The 24,138-nt window shown below is 35.2% G+C and overlaps 1 protein-coding gene across 8 annotated transcripts in view; it reads left to right on the forward strand.

Annotated features, from left to right (window-relative positions):
• Positions 1–24,138, forward strand: part of mid1 (midline 1) — a 637,552-nt gene that overhangs the window by 597,386 nt on the left and 16,028 nt on the right. For all 8 annotated transcript variants that reach the window (XM_039743637.1, XM_039743638.1, XM_039743636.1 and 5 more), the window contains 2 exons: positions 5,055–5,216; positions 18,559–18,766. In XM_039743637.1, coding sequence (XP_039599571.1) covers positions 5,055–5,216; positions 18,559–18,766 — 370 coding nt within the window. The remainder of the gene's footprint in view (positions 1–5,054; positions 5,217–18,558; positions 18,767–24,138) is intronic.

Genomic DNA, 24,138 nt, shown 5'->3' on the forward strand with positions numbered 1-24,138 from the left:
TGCATGATTTCCTGGTACATCCATTACACTGATGCACACATCACAGCTACAAAAATGTTAGAGTCGGAATAAAGCGCGTTCCTACGACTGATCATTTCGACTTCCGAGAAGCCTTGATAAAAGCATGGTTTTGTGCACACTGAAAAGCAAGCAAAATTAGATGCATTACAGAAAGCAGACTTTGTGGCTCTTACTGGGGATCATTGGACTTCCGTGACCGTTAGTAATTCTAATTACATCTAATTACAAAATGTTCAATGATCACACTGTTTTAGCCTAATGTACAAAATAATTTTGGCTAAGGTTACTCAGAGTTTAAAGATTAAATTGGTCAAATTACCTTTTATGTTTCTGACTTATTTTTTTAAGAAGAAAAACTGTACTTTATGTTGAAATTTTGGTTATAATTATTTAAAGACAATACTATTCTGAAAATCTACTTAAAGTACTTAAACTACCACTTTATTTTTAAGTCTGCCCAATTTTAACCAGGGATGATATTTTTGTTTCTGTTTTGAATTCAAATGCAGTTTAAAGGCTTTTTTTCAGAAATTAAAACAGCTTCAGTTTACAATATTCATGTCCATGTCTATTATTTGATTCTGTCGCCCACTAAAACACTTTTAAATTAAAAAAAAACATTTGCGATTTGGGGCAAATTTACGTGTGCGATTACATACGATTAATCAAGATTAATTCTTACCCAGCCTCTAATTAATTGGATTCATTTTTTTAATCGAGTCCCACCCCTAATATATATATATGTAGATATATATATGTAGATTTGTATATATAAATGTGTATATACAGTATATATGTAGATATGTATATGTGTATATACAGTATGTATATATATGTATGTGTGTATATGTGTATATATATATATATATATATATATATATATATATATATATATATATATATATATATATATATATATATATATATATATGCCAGCAACACTCATGACAATGACAAAACAATTACATTGTCAATCATGTTACGTTATTATTAAAATGTTTCCTTTTCCTTTTACTTCTCCGCTGCCAATCACAGGTATTTTGCTATATATATATATAGATATATATGTATATATATATATAGATATATGCTTTTGCTTTGCTTTTCTTTTTCATAACTTCTTTAACACACTACTTCTCCGCTGCGAAGCGCGGGTATTTTGCTAGTTCAAAAGAATAAAAGGAACTGCAATGTCCTAGAATGACAAATGAGCATATAAGCCTGGGGAAATTTGAGTTTAAATGGATAATAATGTTTTATTCTTTCCCTTTCTCAGTTTCGGTATTTTTAACATTTCTTTGCCACAAATTGCTGCTTTTGCTTTGCTTCATCCATTTCTGACATGTTTTTGCCAAAACTCTGAAAATACATTATTTTGAGATTTGTGTTGTAACTGTACTGTGGCAACAGCAGAGCCGAGTTTTCAAAATGACAGAGAACTATAATGATGAGTACCGCATACTGTTTTATTGTCACAAACACCCAGTTAATTGGAAAATTGTTGTTTACGGTGCCTCAAAATAGTATTTAGCCATCAAAATATTTTTCATATTTTGTTATCTCACAGATTTTGTTTCCTTGGCTCTCCATAAAGGTAAGTGGAAGGGCAAATTAAATGGAAAATACCAAAAAATGTCAAAAATTGAACAAAAGTAAAGATGTAAATTATCAGATTTTAAAGAAGCATTCATCCCATTTGTTATTTTAAGCATCATTTTTGCCTCAATACAATGCATTACATGAAAAACCTCCCTAGTGTGTTAATGTTTTTAACCTGTGTCAGAAATTACTGTTTCATCTCATTTAAATGAATCTGTCAATTTTCTATCTCTCTTTAAGGTCTCAAATTATAGTAGAGACTTTTAATGGAAGATATTTAAAAATGAAGACAGAAACAAGAAATGATAATGACATCATTCTAAACAAGTCAGAGATCTGATTTTAAAGAACCACAAGGATGATGAAGCACACAAACACTGTAAGGGCATTGAATGCATCTCAGAACTCAGTGAATTCCATGTACACAAGTGGAAACACGATAACTGCATCTGAACTTGGTGGCATTAAGGGTGTGTGTTTTGGAAGCTACTGCAAGACCAGTAGTGGCTATGAAGTTACAGAACTTCAATTAACAATGATTTTGGTAGATCGACCAGTGTTATTTCCATTCACAAAAACTAAAACAAAACATGCTGTTAGTGTGAAAAATATTCATTTTGTTAACTTAAATTAAAATAAAAACAAATAAATGTTTGAAAACTAAACCTAACCAAAAATGAGAAAATAAAAATGAAAAAGAAACTACTTTTTGTAATTTTAATTTTCATCACAGTTGTCTTTGTGCATAATATAAATGAGAATGTGCAGTTGGTAGTATATACATTATTTAAAACTGCACACTCATAGTATTAGTTGAGAAAAGCATTGATTTTTTCGCACTGCTGATGTTGGAATCTGTGGATTTCATTGGTCATTTCAGCTATCAGTCATCTTTCTCTTCTTAAAACTGAGAGTGAATACCAAAGGCGCTTCACTCACCAATTATATATATATGCTGTAGATTTCATTGGCTATAATAGACTGTGTGACAGATTGGACTTGTTTCGCTCCCTTGAAACCCTGTCCAAGACTCCAGACACCTGATAAAAGTCCATATGATGACTTTATTAATTTGCCACAGTGCACAAAACACCCTCTCCTCCACTATACTCATATAAATAATCAAAACAATAATCACTACAATAATACAATCCTCCGACTCCCAGGCGTGTTGCCACCCTTTGACCCAGCTCAGCTCCCCGTCTGGGAGCTCCCACAATCCTTTTATTGTCCCTGACCCGGAAGTGTTCCAATCCCGAGTACATGTGATCCTTTATCACTTCCGGATCAGATAAAAAGTCCTTTTCTTCACCCCAGAAGCACGTCATTCCCCTTGTCCATGTGACTCAGACGTACTTCCGAGGCGTAGGGTAAATAACCGTTGTTCCTTCCTGCAGCGTCACCTAGTGGCCCCCCTATGGCATCCAGCAGGGCTGTGTATAAAAACTGCAATGTCCATAATGCCCTGCTGGTCTTTGGGGAACCTCCATATTGCAGGGAAGGCTCCACCTGGCAGCTTGGGGGTATTGGCCGGGATAAATGGCGGGCCATACACCACAACTGTCAGTCACAAATGCCCCATTTTCAGCTAGTGGTAGTCAGCTTTCAACAGACTTCAAGGAAAAGATTCCTAAAACATGCCACGTTACTTTGGAACATACAGCTAAGCATTTTATAAACTAGCGCAATGAAAGATTTGTCAAGCATGCAATCCATGTTATCAACTGAACTGATGTTACACATGTACATTTAATTTTGACCAGGTCATTAAAACTGACTTTTCAAAGTAAGCGATGTGGTTTCACAGGTTCCTTTCCCACTATTATCAGAAACTTGTCTATGTAAAACACTCCCATCAATAGCAAATGGTCGGTTTGCTATAATCTTAATACTATTTAGAATGTCACTGTATTGCAGAGTTTAACAGGAGATCATGGCTGTGCCTGTAACCCCATTCTTAATTCTGAGGTATGCCATCCCACTTACAGTTTATTTTAGCAAGAGTAATGAACCAAATCTACTCTGTATTGAAATTAACTATTAGCTATCAAATGGTTGATGATCTTCCAGCATTTGACTTTGAAAACAACAATGAAACTCACTCATTCTCTATTCATTGTAACTTATTGTTGCAGGTTATTGTAACATCAATATTTATATTCATACATATAATCATAATCAAACTTTATTTGCTCATGGCTTTCTTCTCTTTTCCTTGTTTCTTAATCTAATTTAGAACTTTCAAATATTTAACTATTCTGTAGTGTTTAATGTTTTGTATTATTTTGTAACCTGTGTTATCAATGCTGTCTTTACTTTTATTCCTATTGTATTCCTTTGAATATCTGTGAAACAATATGAGCAGGTTCTCCTCATGTGTATGTGGAATGAGTGTGTGTAACTTCAGTTTTATAGATGGATATTCAAAGTACATCATTTAACATTCTCAATTACCAAAATCCTACATTACATGTTTATTCCTACATGTGTTGTTAAATTATATCCTCCAGGTGAGGCTCAGAGGAAGCTACCCATGGTTTTCATGTTATTATAACAGATGTTCAGTATTTAATGTAAGTGGTATGCTTGTAGAAATGCATTACATGCATTGAAAAACATTAATCTCCATTTCTGCTATTACTGATAATAACACAGTTCAAGTAGTAACTACTACAGTATTTCAAAAAATAACCCAAGTAAGAACACCCTAAAAATATACAATAAACTTTCTCAGTTTCAAAATGGTTTAATGACAAGAACCATCAAAAATAAACAAAGTAAGAGCATGTGTGTGGTGATCTTACTGTATGCAGTGGAAATCTCATAAATAAAAAGAAAACATTTTTGAAATTAAGTAACCATTTGTTTAAACTTTTGCAGGTTAAAGTAACAGATTAGATCAAAGCACACTACCTACATGCTTCTTGCATTTTTTATTATACTGGAAGATGTAAACTGTCACATTATAATGAGAAAATGCAGTGCTGTCTCTGGCAGTAAAATTGTATGAATCAAATTGACAGATACAACATGAATGATATATAATTTGACAACTGTATAGAAAACTGTGTTTTTACACTTGCAAATATCTGTGTGGATATTTTTGGTGAGTGATACAAAACTAATAAAACGAAAGTAAAAGTTAATTGCTGAAAACTAAACCAAATAAATGTACAAAATGAATGAAACACTAAATAAGATAAAATTAGAAAATGGCAAAATACTAAAATTAAAAAAATATTGTAAAACTATAAAACACTGACATCAACACACCAAATATTTCCACAAGATCAATACAGCTCTCTGTGGGTACTGGGCCTCCAGAATATTTCACCCTTTGGTGAAACCTAAGTTTTTTTGTTTGAACTGTGAAAGTTGTTCATTAAATGCTAAAGTGCCAATGATTGACTCAAAACTTCTTTCTGTTCACACAGGTTTGTGTAACTCTGCCGACAGCTGGATGATTGTTCCTAATATTAAACAGAACCACTACACAGTTCATGGACTACAAAGTGGCACAAAGTATATCTTCATTGTCAAGGCGATCAATCAGGCAGGTAGCCGGAGCAGCGATCCAGGAAAGCTGAAAACTAATAGTAAGTGTACAGCAATGATCAATTTAATGGTTGTTTTCTGGGTTTACTTAGATGGGCTGATAAGTAATTGCATATTGTGGAGCTGGGGGCTTTCAAATCTTGACTCAGAGATATGTTGGAAACAACAGTCAAAATGGAAGTTATATATTATGATTTCCTGAATGGCCTATGTTTGTATTTGTTCTTTTCAGGTCATGAGTTCCCTGCTGCTAGCTAATTTGATAATTTACCTAGGTAGTAACCCAACAAATGCTAAACTTCTTTCCAACAGTTTCCTAAAAATTGACAAAGCTGTATGGAAAAATCATGGATAATCAATTCTGTTTGGAAACAAATATCTATACTTAATCTGTTCTTAATGGCATACCTGATTTTGCTTTATTTCCTTTACTCTACAAGCTGTGGCTTTGTTGGAATTTAGCAGTTTAGTTATATGGAAACAGAGAGTGTTACACATCATTGGTCACTCAAAATAAGAATGATGCCGATCAAGGTGTTTATGTGACCTCTGATGCTCTGATGGTTGAGGAATCCCAGCCACTCCCCATAGAGTATGGAACATTTAAGTTCAAAGGTTCTAGAAGTGGCTTGTGCATATTTCAGAAAGACATGCTTTGGTAGGGTTGGTGAAGGGAGAGTCGGTAACTTTGTGCAGTAATGTATCCTTAACTATGTGATCTTTTAAGTGTCAGATACCTTTACAAAGCTAATTTTCAAGTTTAAACTTGTCTAAAGCACTCCAACGTATTTCAAGAGGTTGTGCCACTCCTTCTGCATCTCGGAAGATGAAAGTAAATAATGATTTCTGAAATGACATTTATAGAATATTATTTTTCATATTTACTGAGCTCTTACCTGTACCTCATGCTGTCAAGCAGGCTCCAACCCCTCGCAAAAATGTACTACAGTTGTGTGAACATTTTACTGGTATTACTTATCTTTATTTGTATTTCTGAATTTGTTTGATTTGGTTTATGTGGAAAGGTTTAAAGGTGAATGCAAAAGCAGTGAGAGGACAGGAGTCTCAGAATAAATGTTTTTGCCTAGAAATATGGTAATCTAGTGGAGGGTCTACCTGTATATAATGTAAACTCTATAATATATACAGTATACTGTAAAATAAATTGCTTTGGAAGAATTACACTGTAATATAATTAAAAATGGATGCATTTTGTTGGAAATAGAAGGCTTTAAGAGTTTGATTTAAATTTACAAACTTGTCATGAGTTTCTGAGAGTCTGAGTGATTTGTTTAGAGAACACAGTATGTTTTTTCCAATTGGCAGTGCTTAAATTTCTCTTTATTAATTGCAGTTATAGTGTGATAGTCCTGACTTCACATCCACATATTTATAAACCAAAACCAGGACAAGTCATTCTCAGTAAGCAAACAGCACACTTTTTAACTTAAAACAGCACATCTAAAATAGAATTTTCTTTTATGTTTTGTCCAGATGAGACAAAACCAAAGATCAAGTACAAAAGTGCTGAGCACATCACCCTTTTAAAGGACAACCAACATCAATAAATGACGTTCATTCTGGTAAATGAGTGTGCATGCTCTAATGCCAACAATTATTTTGGAAGGTGGGGTGTATGATTTATGTCATCAGGAGAAAAGAATAAGTAAACTTACAACCATAAAATAAAATTGGGTATATTAATTTGATCTTCAGGGTATACAGTCAAACTCTGGAAAAAAAAAATCTAATTTCAAATCATTATTAAAGTTGATCTCACTAAAACGGTCTATAATTTAATAAATTCAAATTAATATGTTTAAAAAGGTAAGAAATGAGACAATCAGAGGGAAAACAAAAGTGGGACTGATATCTAAGAAAGTACAGTAAACCCCCACAAAGTCGCGGTTCAGAGTTCGCAGCCTCAGTCTTTCACAGATTTTTCCTTAGAACCTATCTAATAATTATTAGCGGAAACTGTAAATACCCTCCACAGTTTTTATGGCAATACTGTAATGTAGAGAGAACAGGAAGCAACTGTAGAGGAAACGCAGCTTGGGATGGTGAAAGTAGCTAATAGAATTTGAAACTGCAACTCCCAGCAGTCCCTGTAGTGGCTCTGATTGGTCTTCTGCTGATTTAGAAATACTGTTTTAGTTTTCTTCTGTTCTTTGGACTATGGACCAAACTCAGGAATTCAACAGGATAGACTAAAGCTCTTATTAGAGTTAATCTACCAGAAATGTAATAATTATGCTACTCTGATGGTGAAACTACAAGACGCCATTCAGTCTTAAAAGATTTCACTTTTTAATGATTGTTTTTCCCTAAACAAAAGTTATGAACTTGAGCAAGTGTGGCAAAGATTTGTCTGTAAGAGTCATGTTACACAAACATGGAAACACAGAAGGCACCTGAGGCCAAAGTGAGTGTGTTGACAATGGTAATAAAATAATTATGATTTTTACTAGATAGACAGACAGATACTTTATTAATAACATGTCAGTCAACTCAGAGAGACAGTTATAACACCTACTAGTGCAAAAGACAGACCCAGTTAACTTACACTTAAGCAGTACTTGGTTAGCGCTTGTAGGTGTCCTATATTTTTTCTGCTCAGGCACATGTAATTGAATGCCATTTTTGAATAAAAGCTTCTGCCAAAGCCAAATTACATAAATTTGTATTCATTGCCAGTTTGGAATTGGTTTCATCTGAGTGTGGGTGTTTATAAGGGTGTTATGTTATATGAAGGCTCAGAGGAATGTGTAGCTTTCCTGACTACTGGATTTTTGAAATGAATTGACACATTTCATTTGCCCAGTAATACAAACATTTCCAGTACTATACAACATTCATTTTCTCATAGAAATAACAATACAAAAATTCTTCATTGGGTTACCCTTGTGCCATACTTCCAAATCTGACAGATTAAGAATAAAACAGTGACCAGGGGATGAAATATAAATCATAGCCAATGTCAATTTTTGAAATCAGAGAATTTGTCCTGTCTGAGCAACATCAGTCCTTCATGGCCATATTGGTTGCAGGTTTTTGATGCACGACTTATTGCTCAAGCAATATTTTTACTTTTAGTTGTCTCACTTCTTAAGATTTTGAGCCCATAATTGTTTATTTTAAACAGTTGCAAACACTTTTTTCAAATGCTCCTTACTAGCAATAAGAATGGAATTACAGTCCATCCATCTAATTTGTTTCTATTTACACCCCTTTGTTTTCACCGTGAACTGTCTGGTTTAATAAAATATACTTGGAAGTGCACTGAAGAGAAAAAAGTGAAGGACTGAGAATAACAGATCTGTATTAGCCTTCAAATCATTTGAAAGGTATACTTGAAATGGAAAAAAAAAACTATAATATAAGAATGACCGATATTGCAGATTCAAAACAATAATAAGTCATGAAATTGAATAAAATCTGTTATTGGCAAGGATTAAGCAACTGGTTTGGAACAAAAACTTGCAGCCACTGCAGCCCTCTGGGACCAATGTTGCTCATCCCTGTTCTAAGCCGAAAATTGAAGTTGCACAATACAGAGCAAAAAATCTTTAATTTGAGAATCCTAACCAACAAAAATCAAAGCTAATTCACAGAGATTTGTTATAATTTGCCCACAAACTTAGATAAAGATGGTTCGGTGGTGCTGGTATTTAAAGTGTCCTGCTAATGATGTTATAATCCACATCTTTCGAGATAAGCAAAAGTGTCTCAAAATAGCAATGTCCAGGGAGCAAGAGGTGAAACTAAATTAAACATGCTTAGCTATTATTCAAACAAAAATAACACAGAAAATAATTCTGCTTATAACAAACCCCCCAAAACCAGGAAAAAAAAAAAACACAAAAGAAGCAAAGTAAAGAGAGGAAAAATGTATAACACAGATGCTGCATAATACCTTGACCACAGTTAATTATAATTATTAGCATTGCCCACTAAGATGTCTGTCCAAAGAAACAACTTGTTTGGAAGAATGAACTTATTCAGATTAATTTTAATTATTGATCAGTTAGACTTGGAGGCATATTAATATTTAAAAAAACAGGACTAACCAGGCTAGTCATAGTAGTGCGAAGAGAAGGCCAAATATTACTCTTCCTTCCCTTATGGTGGCGAGAGAGAACCATCTTCTAAGACAAACATGCCGCAACCGCATTTGATTTACACTTGAGAAACCTAATTAGTGGGTCACTGACCTATTTTGGAGTCATTGCAATGGCTGCAACAGGACCCAAAACTTTTCTGTTCCTGGTTCACACCACCCAGTGCTCCCTGATTTTCTGTTGTCTAATGCTGAAACACCACAGTAGGTGGCCTGGACAATGATGAGAATGGCACTGCAGCTCGTAATTGTGGCACACTCTGGCATTTACTCAATGAAACATTAAAGAATGAGGATGCACTCTACTTCTTGGTGCCTGCTAAGTGTATGGACACCCTTCTGTCTCAGTTGACACAGGGAAAGCTGTTCATGCAGTCGTGAGCTATCATATATTACTAGAAGACAGTCTTTGTTCCTATTGTCACCCAAACTTGAGTTTCCCCAGAGGAGACTAATTGTCTTTTTCTGTAGTTCAATGGATAAAATCAAATTCAAAACGCTACACCTCCCTGATAGCACAACTTTCACTTTATTCCAGGTTGTATCTACCTTGTTTTGAGAGGTGGTAGATAAAGGCCAGAATGATCCTACAGAAAGAAAAACATTTATCTCACAAACTAATTCAAACAAGAAGTTATCCTTATTGTAGCAAATCAATGAGATGCACATGGAGTGATTTAGATACGGACATTGTGGTTGCTGTTTAGTATGTATGAGATATTCCAACATTATGAGTGAAATGGCCAGTCCATAAGGTCTTTGTGACAAGATTCTGCATAATGATTTCCATTTTCACCCCTCACTGAAGACAAACACTGACAATAAGCAATGCTGTAGTGAGCATTGCACTATTGATCTCTGCATGCTTTTCATTTACAACCTCACACACAAACCTTCCAAGATATCCACATAAGTAAACCTGTGTTTATGAAACACTATGTCAGCATGCACACTGCCCCTTAGTGCCTCACAAATACAGCATAATTGCTCACATACTAACCTTCAGATAACAGACAAACACTCAGGGTAATGTTTAATGCTTATGCAAATACTTTTTATTTTTCATTTAAGCATTGAAAAGTAAGTCGTATTTTCAGTCAAAACTCCAGACATTGATGTCTGCCCTGAAAATACACAGATATTTTTCAAACTTGCTACAATATAAAACATGCTCTTTGGTTTCTTTTTTAAGTACACAGAAGCATCAGACAAAGAAACAGTGTAAAATATTTATAGCTTGCACTACAACCAACAACTCTCACTGCTTAAAAATTTAACATCTGTAGGTGTTTGGAAATGTGTGTGTAAGGGAATTTTTTTTCAGCCAGTTTGACTACATTTGTACCATTTCCAATGTGCAGACAACAAAGTATACATTTCTTGCTTGACCTGATTCCATCAATATTCCGTTGATCTCGACAAAATGTTTATTTAATCAGCATCTGCACTCTTTTGACCATATGTGTTCACATTCTATATTAGAAGAGGGTCTGGCAATCGTAGACATCACAGACATGTGCAATTGCATGGATTATATAATGAAAAAGTGTGCATATTAGGGAAATAAACCAAGAATATGATTTTAAGAAAAATGTGAGTAGTCAGATTGTCAAAATCATTGCTAAATCTGCATGTTATTTCTCTTTAGCACCTCCTCTTACCTCACCTTTCTCCATGTAGCATATTATGCAGTTGTATAGTGATAACTGCTGCCTGCACAAAGAAACTTTCACATACAGATTTTATGTTGCATACACTTAAAAATAATGTTTTTAAAAATGGCACTATACTGGAGTGGGTGATTCCTTGTAGAACAATTGCTCAACAAGGAACCATTTCATTTAGGGAAAGATTCTATGCATGTGAAATTGGTTCTATTGGCTTTGAAAATGTTCCCAATACAGTATGTTAATAAAACAGAAATCTTTAATGTATAGGAGACCACTTGGCAGGAGACTGACAGCTTGACAACACCTGCCTGTGTTACTGAATGCAGCAATACTCCTTTGAAAATCATTACCTCATTACCATTTCACAAATCTTTTAAAATGTCTTCATGGGTTTTTATGGAACATGCTACATATAAATAAATAAAGGTTCCTTCTGGATCATTCCTATGGGTGGTTCTTTTGGGAACCAAGAATGATTCCTGTATGGCTTTGAAGAACCAGTCTAGTACCTTTTTTTTTTTTTTTAAGAGGGTGATATGGTGGTACAATTGTTGCCACTAGTGTCTTTCACTTCCAGGTAGAGTGTGTGTAGGTGTAATAGCAACACTAAATTGTCAAGAAAACAGTACAAACATGTTTCACTAAATATGCAGTAGTACAAACTAATAATTTAATATCCTTAAACAAAATCCTTGACTGAAGCCATGAGGTACAAAAGCCAAACATAATTTTAACCAAAATGGACATAGGACTGCTAACTAAACAAATGCCGAAAATTCAATTGGCAGGAGAAATATACGGAGGAAAACTAGGACAATGGCCGAAAATAAAGCCTAAAATAGTCCCCAGGAGCTTTAGTGAGACTGATTAAAGCACTTGAGTCTAGTACCAGGACCCAACCTGTAATCTAATTAGGCACTGCGCCTCTCAAGCGGCAATAAAATCATTAAGAATATAATTAACTGAAAAAAGGGAGGACATGACTAAACAAAACAAAATAAAAAGAAGATAATTAATCACAGAATAAAAAATAAATTAAAAGCTGATATCTCAAGAAAAGCAATTAAAGAAAATTACAAAAAACAGAAAAAAACAAAAGGTGATAAAGCGCATGGAGTGGTCAGGTGTGGTTTTTGCCATGCGCTTAATGCTGTTGGGATGGACTTGGCCCCAATGCAAAAGTGTATTGGAACACAGTAAGTACTGTATGTTCAAAAAATGACTGCGTTACTCAATAACAAAGCATAACATTTTCAGTTGGATTCATGGTCATGGAGGTCTGGAACCTATGTTGGCAGCATTTGGTGTAAGGAAGGAAACAACCTTAGACATGATGCCATTTAAATCACAAAGCATATGTAATGGATTAAGTAAAATTGTAATTAGTTAGTGAGGTAATAATCAGTGAATGTAAAAATGAACTGCAGTGGACAGGCCGGTTCCTGCTCTGTGCTTGATTCTTTGTGCTTCATCCCAGTAACGGTGTGCTGAAATAACATAATTTAGAGAAAGACTCAATAAAAGGATGTCATACATGAGTGTGCTTAGAGCAGTGGATTACTAATCTATCTCAGGTTGATTCTTGAATGATTCTGGTTTCCTGTCTTGGAACGGCTGTGGGACTGCTACTGTTATGCACTGCTGTGGGTTGCAATACATTGATGGAAATATTCAATTAGAAGAAAGATAAAAATGATAGTCATTATGAACAATACTGCATATCATCTGTATGATACACTAGCACTGAGTATGTTTAGCCAATAAACTGTTCGACAGAAGTATTTCAAGAAACGTTACTGGGGCTCCTTCATACTTTCAGCAGTGCACCTTATAATGCTTCCATGTGACTGCACTTTTATCGTTAGAAGTCAGACGTTTTCTTCTTTTTTTTTTTAATTCTTGTGTGTGTGGTTGGAGGGGTAGTGCTTCTGCAAAAAGTTATATTTCCCCATGGGACAAATAAAGTTCTATCTGTCTAGTAAAAATAAATATGCATTTGGTGCAGACAATAGAATGAACAATCGAAAGAACATCAAAACTGAACAAAAGTAGGAGTTCAAAATACTGCATCCCATCCAGAGAGGAGACATATTTCGAGCTTTTAGAAAATACTACATCTTCCCCCATCCCAAAATAGAAGTGTTTTTACATTGATACTTCCTCTTTAAGCAGAGGAAAACTGCAGTAACATCACCCAGGATAAACATCAACAGGGATGAGTGCATTGTGTGACAGCACCAGTGATGAGTAGCAATAAGCCTGATGAGATGTCAGGATGCTTTGACTGATCAGTCTCAGCTCAAGGGCCCAATAGCAAGTGAATTGCAATTCAGATCACCAGGTGACAGGTGCAGATTCCTCTGCCAGCTCATTCCCAGAAACTCCACTACACCTGCCTGTGGGGCAGATCTAAGAATCCAAGAAATGTTTCACTGGTATGGTTAAATAAATATGCTTTCAGATTCACCATAGACTGATCAGAAATTGACATTTTTGGCAGACAAGTCCTGATCTTCCTAAGGGTTCGAACTAACCAGAATTTGAAAACTGACACCCTGTCATTCAGTCAGATAAACCACTTGCAACAAGTCATCTGTAAACTTTTTCTTTCTGTCAGGGTGAACCTTCATAGTAGGGCTTTCTGTCCATCCTCAGGTGCCTACATTATGTGAACCATTCTTATCTGTTTGAGTCAATATTATTTTAATTCATAAGAATTGTCATTTAAGTTAAAAGAAAACAGTAACAACATATTATAGCAGTTAGAAGTTTCTCAGCTGATAAAGGTTACAAAAGTATAAGCACACCAGTGGCATGACTTCAACACGATCCACACAGATTGACATGACTAGGACATGACTTCTGTCAATAGGACATACCACTCTCCCTTGTAGCAGTTGCTGTCATGCTACACAGGCCTACAGAAGTGCTCAGTCAATGCGAGTGCACTGGGGTATTTTCAGCATCCTCTAATATTGTGTCATTTTGGTCGTGCCCCGGACATTTTGCTGAGGCTGACATACACCGCAGGTGGGTTGCACACCTAGCTATCTCCATTGCCTGATAAGCTTGTAAGTTTCAAAGCTGGCAGCAGTTGATTGCACTAGGGTTCTCTTGGTTAGAGAGCATGGCTTCCTTTTCTTAAGGTAGTAATTGAATATGGAGTGTTTTTTCTTTCCATTTATTTACAACATGTGAAAATGACCCTACCCACACGTATCTGGGTATTTTTTTAAATGTAGCTTTTTGTGTGCATTCTGGTCTTTCGTCCACACGCAAACTACGTTTTAGGTCCCTGAAAACAGAGCTTTTGCAAAACTTCTTCCAGTGTGAAGACAGTTAGAAACTCCATCTTCCCTGCTTATATGTAGACAGGGAAAACAGAGTTTTTGGCTTGTAATGTCAGAGTGTGCGCTGGTATCTTTTTTGATTGATGTCAGTGTGTGCACCATTATCTGTTTTGTTTACATGAGGCCATTTTGTGCAATTGTGGTCATAGCTAAAGTAGTGCTAGTGTTGAAGTGGTTAAACAGGACTTTTTACATGTCTACATTTAAACGTACAATTACTTTATCACTATATTGAGCAACAGAGGTGTCAGGATACGCTACAGAAGTCACTGAAACATCGAACACTCTGATTACACAAACCTCTAGTTTGTCAGACAACTTTGAGAACGAAGTGGTTGTTACTGAAGAGAATTTTCGTTTGTCAAGGACATTGCTGTAGTCTTTGTGTGAGCTGCTTTTCTTGTACATTGAAGGAAAGACAACTATAATGAGATTGCCTGTCAGTGTTGACAAAAAAGTTTCCTGCACACTCTACTGTTTAGCAGACAAGGGGAGATTATGCAAGATGGCAAACGACTTTAGGTTGTCAAGACAGGTGGTTTCTAAAGTAGTAAGGCAAGTGTGTGAACCAATTATAGTCCACTTGGGCCCTGTGTGTATACAATTACCTCTCACTGAGTCCAAAGTAGAGGAATTTGTAGCAGGGTTTCACCAGGACTCATGTAGAAATAAAACAGCCATCCACAAATTCCATGGATTATTTGAACAAAAAGAGGTTTTCTTTTAACATACACACCACCTGTGATTATAAATGTTCATTTATTAACGCAATAGTGAATTGACTGGGTAGTGTTCATGATGTCCATATTTTCGCAAATTGCTGAACACACATTTGGAAAAAAAAAAATGCAATGGACATTAATCTAAATGACATTCCCTTTGATATCTATGCCTGTTTCAGGCTCTTGACAGCAGATTTTTGTGTTTTCATGTGGATTGAGATTTTTTTTTTTTAAAACGAAGGAGGAAAACTTCAATATTAAAAAATACCCAGATACGTGTGGACGAAATTAATTAAAATAAACGATCCATAACAAATCCAGGAAGGACTCAACAGTTAAACAATGAAAGTGTCTTGTAATGCAGCCTGGTAATCAGTAGTTAGCGCTGGACTTCTGGACTCAAATCCTGTCTAAAACTCCCCGTCAAAAATTTGAACATTTCTCACTCAGCCTGAGGTAGACATTTTACCTGGTACTCAATTTATTACTCTCCAAGATGTGAAGGGTAAGTGGATTGGCAATTCTAAGTATGCATGAACATGTACTGATACCCTGTTTATGGTTGACTGTCTTCCTTGTGCCAATGTATTGCGGAGGTTGGGAAGCTGGTGCATGGATGGAAAAGTATCGTAAATGCCTGTCCAGCAAATGAAAGGAGCCAAGCACCCAAATAAGGCTTGTGACTTATTATATGATATTTTAGCAGTTATTCCACATGATGCTTCTCAATTTGTTTCTCTGCCTGGCAGGGATTGACCCAGATTCAAATTAAGTGAGCTCCTTATTTGGTTTCCATCCTCTTAGTTATAGAACACATCTAAATGTCTAGAGATATTTTAAGAAAATACACAATTTATGTCTTCTGTTACCATAAAGACAAGGCTCCAGGGAGTTAATGTCTTTCACTGGCTCATGAGATGGTTTTATATTATTTGTTCACTTATAGCGCTAACCTAAAACACATGAACTGTAGGGCTTTCCTTTACTTTTCTTCAAAATCTAACTACATGAACTATTGGAGATTCCTTTTCAATGCTTTCTTAAGCACTGCACTACGTGAATTTCCATTTCATTCAGCGTTTCACTCTATATGTGATGAACCATAGCAGCTTATCTTAAATACTCATGAGATATGGGGACTTTCCTTTGAATATACCAGTACATGAGCTAGAGAGGCATCCTTCTCTGTAACATCTTTTATACACCTTTACATAAGTTAGTTTATTATTTTGCATACATAGTTTAATGAACTTCTTATTATTGCTAGTGACAGTAGCACCTTAACAACAGAAAATCAATCCAAAAACAGAGAAGTAATACAACTTCAGATATTTAAATACAAGAAACAGTCATGCCCGTGTCAGTAGCTATTGACCTGTGGATAAAAACTGCCTCTGAATCTCATTGTGTGAATGTGGATGATCCTGGACTTGTCTGTCAGAATTGTGTAGAAGAAAAGTGCCAGTGCATGATGGCTAAAGTCTTTAATAATCCTGCTTGTTTTACAAACCCACCATTTGTTCTATTCTGAATAAAAACCTGTATTATGCTGTGCCACGTTCACTGGCCAATGCAGTGCTTTACTGTCCTGAGCCATGCAGCTCATTTACCAGGATGGAGTGCATAGAGCGAGCGTGGAGATGTTGCTGAGCATAGATGGAGATGTCTATCTTAAGATATCTTTGGAAGTAAAGGTATTAGTAAGACCAGCATGTGTTGTACCCAATTCAGGGTGTCAGTGATGGTCATGCCAAGAAATTTAAAACTGCTAACCCTCTGCACAGTATTCTTTTTTGTGCAGGTGGGAGTGGTTGTACTGCCTCCTGCTTCTTGAATTTTGCTGGAATTCAAAGACTGTTATCTTAGCACCACTTTGTAAGAAGGCAAATGTCATTTATGTTTAGCGTCATATCATTGTTTGAGATCAGGCCCATAATAATAGATTGGACTTTATTTGTCCTCAGGGGTACATTTGGCTTTTTTTCAGAAACTCTTTAAATAAATGTGTACATAGGTAGAAAAGTAAATAAATATACACACACATACTTTGTTCTGAACACACACCAGAATAGCTATAAAGCAAGAAAATTAAAAAGACAAAAAAGTTCTGCCTTGCCTGTCACAGTCGCAGTGAGGCATTATGCAAACATACTGCTGTTGGTATAAAGGAGCCCCAATTGTGTTTCTTGACACACTTTTGCTGAATAGTTCATTGGCTGAAAGTCCTCAGTGTTAGTGTGCCAGAGGGAGGATGTGCAGCATTGTTCATAATGGCTTTCAGTTTTATTTTAATTCTCTCCTTCACTTCCACCTCCAGGGGGTCCAGAGTGTGTCCTATAACTAAGCTTACCCTTTTAATTAGCTTGTCAATTTAAAGGGCCTCTCATAAATCGATGTTACCAGCCCAGTACACCACAGCGGAGAAAATCACACTAGTCATCACTGAGTTATAGAAGATGTGAAGGATGTCACAACCTGCATTAAACAGACAAAGTCTGCAAATAATGGTGCTAGCAGCAAATAATAATGTTGGAGCTGGAGCAGTGTCTAGCCACACGGTCTTGGGTGAACAAGGAATCTCAGCACACTGCCCTTTGGATCACTTTTATTGATGATCATCTTAGATGAAGAGATGCTGCTAATCTGCACACACTGTCCAAAGTCGTGTTGCAGAGGGAGCCCTAAGTCTAGGAGCATGGTGATTAGCTGTGATAGCACTAAGTGTTAAATGCTCAGCTAAATAGTTTAAAACATTAGTTTTTTTGGCATGGGAGTTTGTATTAATCAGGTTTGCCAGGATATTCTAAAGTGGCATTGTCTTTGGTCCAATTGTAACAGTACATAAGCTGGAGGTTGTCCAATCTATTTGGAATATTCTGTTAAATGTGTTTCAACAGTAGTCCTCCAAAGTATTTAACTGGAGTGAGTGCCACTGGGCTGCAATCATTTTGACTGTCCATACCACCTTAAATATCCCTTAAGCTACAAGGTCTCTCTTTTTATTATTCCCTAAACATTTTGGTCTTCATCCTTTATCAGCACATCATATATTCAATACCTTGATTAAGAATGGAAAATTTGACATATATTATTTTACTCATTCTGCTCTGACCTTGCACAATACGAAACCCAAGAGCTAAAAGGAATGATTGCAAACAGTCATCTCAGTTTTAACACAAAGGGGAATAAGCAGATCATAAGCAATCAGTGAGATCAAATGACACATAACATTCCATATCCAAATATAATTATGAGATGAAAAAGGAATTTGGAACAGCAATGAATATTTCAAATACCATTGCAAAATTACTGTAAGTACTGTGTATATTGTTTTTAATCTAAAACTATATAAGCCTCCCTAGCAGTTATGTGTGAAAGCATAATGCCTTGAAAACAAAGTCCCATATTTGTAAAAATTAAAGCTTTTGGTTACCGATTATTCAGTGGTACCTTCAAGCAGTTGAAAATAGCTGCAAAGGATGGCACTAATGTTGACATTTTTTTTTTCCTATTTCTTTTAGGTCAGCCTTTTAAATTGGACCCAAAATCTGCCCACAGGAAACTTAAAGTGTCACATGACAATCTAACTGTAGAACGAGATGAGACCTCATCAAAAAAGAGCCACACCCAAGAGCGTTTCACAAGCCAAGGAAGCTATGGAGTAATGGGCAATGTTTACATTGACAGTGGTCGCCATTATTGGGAGGCACTTATTGGAGGAAGCACCTGGTATGTAATTCATTAAGATTTCATTTTGAAGAGCTTGTATTGTACAGGTTTGAAACCAAACAGTAAAACATTCCATTTATAAAATTAGATACTAACTAGTGAGCAGTTCTTAATTAACAGGTAACATGTGAGAAACTTTGCTACATCCATATTTATCTACCATCAGTCTTTTATTTTTATCATGAGATTGAATGATGAGTATTTAAACCCTACCTAAGAGTAGTTTTAGGTTTGTTGTTTTAATAGTAGTCGTGTTACATTGTGTTATGGGCGTCGGAGCCATGGGTAAAGAGAGCAGCTCAGGGGTCAAGTTGGAAAGTAGCAAAATGACTTTTCATTTAATTGCTCACTTGTTAAGAGAATATGTTAAATTATTATTTATTTCACTGCTCATTATGGAAATGTAATGTGTTAAATAATGGACGTTTTACTATATTTTTTCATTGTTAAAAGGTGTTACTGTAAAATAAAATTTCATTTACTACTGACAGAGGGTGTAATGGTTGTTTCAGTGTCCAATGCAGAAAGGCACTATATAACATAGTAATTGTTTATTTAATTATTCACTTTAGACAGGCACTTTATAAAATACTAATTGTTTATTTTGTTTTTCACCAGTACACAATGTGGTATGACAGTAGGTAACACTGCTGTCTCACACATCTAACATTGTGGACTCATATCCTGCACCCAGATGTTGTCTATGTGGTGTTTGCATTTTTTCATCTGGTTACTCCAATTTTCACTGTCATATCTGCGTAGATGTGCAGGTTATGTTACTTAGCAAATCCATATTGTGTTGGTGAGGACGACTGGGCCTTGTGATAAACTGGCTCTATGTCCAAGGCAGTTACCTGCCTTGCTTCCAGGGCTGCTAGGAAAGGCTGTGGCCCATAAAACCCTGCTTTGGATTAAGCGTTTTTGAGAATGACTGACTGATTGATACTATATAAAACATTGCATTTTGGTGACACAGTAATTATCAATGATGCCTTATGGATTCAGTGTCCAGGATTCAGATTCTTAACCCAGTCATTGAGTTGTGTTTTCTCCTCATGTCTTAGTAGATGTAAGTATCTACTACAAATAAATAATGTACTGATGAAGAAGTCAAATGCAATAAAAACCATGACCACTTAGGCATTACATTATCAAGGCCGTCTTCCCTGTTGGATGCACTGCCATTGGACCGTTCCCTTTATATTCATAATCCATTTGTCTTCATCCTTAGTGGGTTACAAATTCTGCAAACAGCTTTGGCTACAGTGCAGACTGGGGCTGCCATGAGACAACACTACCTGTAAACCTCTGACACTTCCACAGTTGACTCCTTATCCCAGTCTGAAATTTGCACATAAAATACATACTTAAAATAAAAAACTAAACTGTGAGGATATCGATTTCACATTTTCAACATCAGATAAATACATCTCCTTTTTACAATTCCTTACAAGCTTTAATACATTTTTATTTGGCCTGATGACCTTACTATTATAAGTGCTTGATTTTTAAGTCAGGTTCAGACTTTAAGAGTGTACTCTATGCACAGAAGTATATATTTAACAGCCTTATTTTTATTAACTGTCTTTCAGTTTTAACCATATTTTATTATTTAATCCATAAAATTATCAAACCAGGGTGAGAGATGAGAGAAGGAGCAACTCCTTTTTAAGATAAATTCAAACTGCATCTCTGTCTGAAATGAAGTGTCTAAGCCAGTTACTTTTCATTAAGATCTAGAAATCAAAACTAAATTAATTATATTTATGTAAATGCATATTCTCTTTATCTGTGGTGGCCTGGCGCCTCGCCCGGGGTTTGTTTCCAGCCTTGCATCCTGTGTTGGCTGGGATGGGCTCCAGCAGACCCCCATGACCCTGTGTTAGGATATAACGGGTTGGACAACGACTGACATATTCTCTTTATTTTAATTCATTGTAGTGCCTGGAGTAATGACTACACAATAATGCCTTTATATTTAACTATGCAAATTAAGCCATAAGCCATGATTAAGATGCATGGTCATGGGATAAGGAGTGTTTGCACTAATCACTCCTTTACAGACGTGTGACATTTTGAAATTAGTCCTGAATTTCCTTGATTTTTGTTAGTGTACAAGGCATCTGGTTTTATGCAATGGATTGTTAGCTAACGTACTGAGTATGTGAAAATTATTTCAAAAGGTTTATATTTTTTTATTTGTAAATTGTTTACTTAAAAATCAGTAGATTAAATATTTTAAGTAGTGAGGTTTCTGAACACTGTGCTTCCTGGTAGCACATCGGCCAGTTTCTGCAACTAGAGCTCTGAATGGTAGAACATGAGCAAATATTGTCTGCAGCACAATAGCAAAATGAGTGTTTTTTTGAAAGTTTTTTCCAATCTGATAAAGAAATTCTACATGGAGTGTATTCTTGTCTTCTTTGTGGAAGGTACTATATACAATTAATATTAAATGACTAAAAATTCTTGCTTATATCTCAGGAAAGGTAAACAATTAGTTTCATTTTTATAGTAATTTAATACATACACTGTGGCAAAAGTGTGCATGTAAACTAACTTTATATGTTTATGTCTGTTTGTAATATTTTATACATATATCTATCTAGTTATTTATCCAGCTGTTTTTGAAATCCCTACTTGTTAATTTTGGGCATAGTGTATACTTGTGATTTGATTTTATAGCATTTAAATATATATATTTTTTTATTCTAAAAGTGCCATTTTATGTTCTGTTTCTTGTAAGGTCACTGCCATTTTGTGGCAGCTTGTTGTCATCGTGACTTTAGTGTTAGGGGTTCTAGTTGTGCACCTTGACTGTGATTCTGTTTTTTTTACTCAGTTCTTAGTTGTGTCTTGGTTTTGGGCCTAGCATGTTGCTTGTTTTTGATACTGCCGAAACCCTTTTGTTTGTACTTTTCCTGGTCACTAACTATTGTTGAATTTTTGGGGTGGAAAGTCAGAAAACCCTAAATGAAATGGTGCAGTCATATATATTGTAATAACATTTAAAAATTACACAAATCACAATAGTAATCACCACAAAAATTAACTAAAATGACAGTCAAATATATAACAAAAGAAATAATGACAATAAAATTGCAACAACATTTATTTCTATATATCTGACACCCATTTCATGCCCAACCTATCTTGAAGGGGGTCCTCTCTCTGAATTGCCTTATCAAAGATTTCTTCATTTTTGTTTTATCCCTACAAGGTTTTTTTGGGGGAGTTTTATCAAAAACGAGGGCATGTTAAAGCCCACTGAGGAATTCCTTGTGTGATTTTGGGCTGTATATAAGAAATATGCTGTTGTAGCAGATTTACATATACAAAATGTTGCTAAACGTGCTTTACAAGATGATAAAGAAATAGCTGCAAGAAAATAATTTAAATTAGACAAGAACAAAAATAAGTAACGAAAAACAAGTTCTGATATACAGCATACTATCATATTTAAGCCTCTAAAGATAACTCCCATTATAAGGTCAGATGGTCGAGAAGGCAGAAAAAAAGTAAAAGAATTCAAGATAAGCTGGAGAAAACATCAAAATCTGCAAGGGCTCCAATGCCAAAAGACCACCCAGGCTCTACTAGGCAATAGAAACAAACAAAAAAAATCATAACACTTAAAGGATCCTGGAGTTTATTTTCTTACTAATAATTTATTATCTTAACTATGCACACACACAAAACAGGGTTTAAATGTATTAATATATGATATTATATATATCATACATGTAATATATATGCTTTCCAAAAAAATCAAGAGACAATAAATTTCAGTTATAGTATTTCCAGTTAATTGGGTGTAACAGAAGGATATATATGCATGTATATAATATTTACAGTTTAAAAAAAAAAACATAAAATTCTGGCAAAACACTGGCATGGTCACAAAATTTGAGTACAATGCCCAAGCTCCCAAGTTGCTCCTTCTGAGAAAATGGAATGAAGTGTGACATGGCATTATTAAAAATACTGTACATTGAAGGCATATTTTGGTGTAATTCTCCCCGATTTACTATGATCGGCACCTATAATTTGGCAGTGTAATGATGCATCATTCTGCATTTTACAGCACTCCACCTATAATGTGAGACAGTCGTGCACACACACACTTGACTAGCTTGGGTGTTCAGCTGATGTTACATCTTTCAGAATGTTTTCACCTCTTTTTTTGTTGTTATGGTGGTTGTGTTACTCAGAATTCTGACATTTGCCCTCATTTTTGATCTTTCTGTGATTGTTTATACAGAATTAGATCTCTCAAAGCAGAACACACCAGTTTTAATGTAGGACCTCAGTCTCCATCTACTGGTTAAAAATTATATTTTCCTTATAGGTGGATGACATGCATTTAGGGTCCTGGCTCACCACATTCAGTATTTATTTCCATAATGCCACAATATGTTTAGACAAGTCCAGCTGTATTTTGCTAGAAGGTTTATTTCTAATATTTCTACATTTATTCCAAATTTTATAACTTCCCATTAAATTTGCAGGAAAAATGGCAAATATAACAAAGTAAAACTGCAGGGGGCCAGACAGCTATGATGCTTTGCAACCTAATCAAAAACACCCTTAAGCAACTCGTTCAGAAAACTGAAAATGAAAGTAAATGACCTTTAACAAAGGGACCTTTCATATAGACAAACACTGGCTGCCATGGCAACACCGAATCTGTGATGAGACCGGCAAGTAAGCTTCTGCAATATAAAAATGAATTTGCAATTGTTCTTGTTTTAAATAAAACTGGTAACCATCTACACAATACAATTAGTATCATTCTAAATCTTTTATTTTACTGATTCTTCATTTTAAGATTAATCTGTTTAATTGCACAAAGCTATCTAAGGAGCTTTTACATATTTTTATATAAATTGAAACAAAAATGTAAAAAGTCCTATTTTTTTAAATTGTCATTTTTCATATTTGTCATTATACATAGATCAAAACTTAAAAATAGTCCTTAATATTCAATGATCGGATTCCCTTGAAGTATAAAATAATTTACTGTGTCTGCTGCTAAAAAGTAAAAGTGCAGTTTGGATTTTCTCAAGCACCTTATGTAAGGCTGAATAATTATAGGCACAGGAAATGTCCACAGGGTACCTTTATATTGTAGTTAAATATCTAGCATGTTCAAAATGAAAGCATATATTTAGTAAAACTATAAATCACTTTACAATAAACCGTCTTTAATAAAAGAGCTAGTCCAGAATGAATTATTTCTTTATGAACTTCAACTTCGCCCACTAGTAAGTCTCAGAGCAAAATGTTAAACTGCTGAAGCAGAGGTAATTATTCAACAAAATTCTTTAAACTCTTCACATCAGAATATTTGCACAATTTGAGTTTTTTTTAGA

The sequence above is a fragment of the Polypterus senegalus genome, chromosome 2 (assembly GCF_016835505.1).
Source record: "Polypterus senegalus isolate Bchr_013 chromosome 2, ASM1683550v1, whole genome shotgun sequence".
In the NCBI taxonomy this organism is placed as follows: Eukaryota; Metazoa; Chordata; class Cladistia; order Polypteriformes; family Polypteridae; genus Polypterus; species Polypterus senegalus.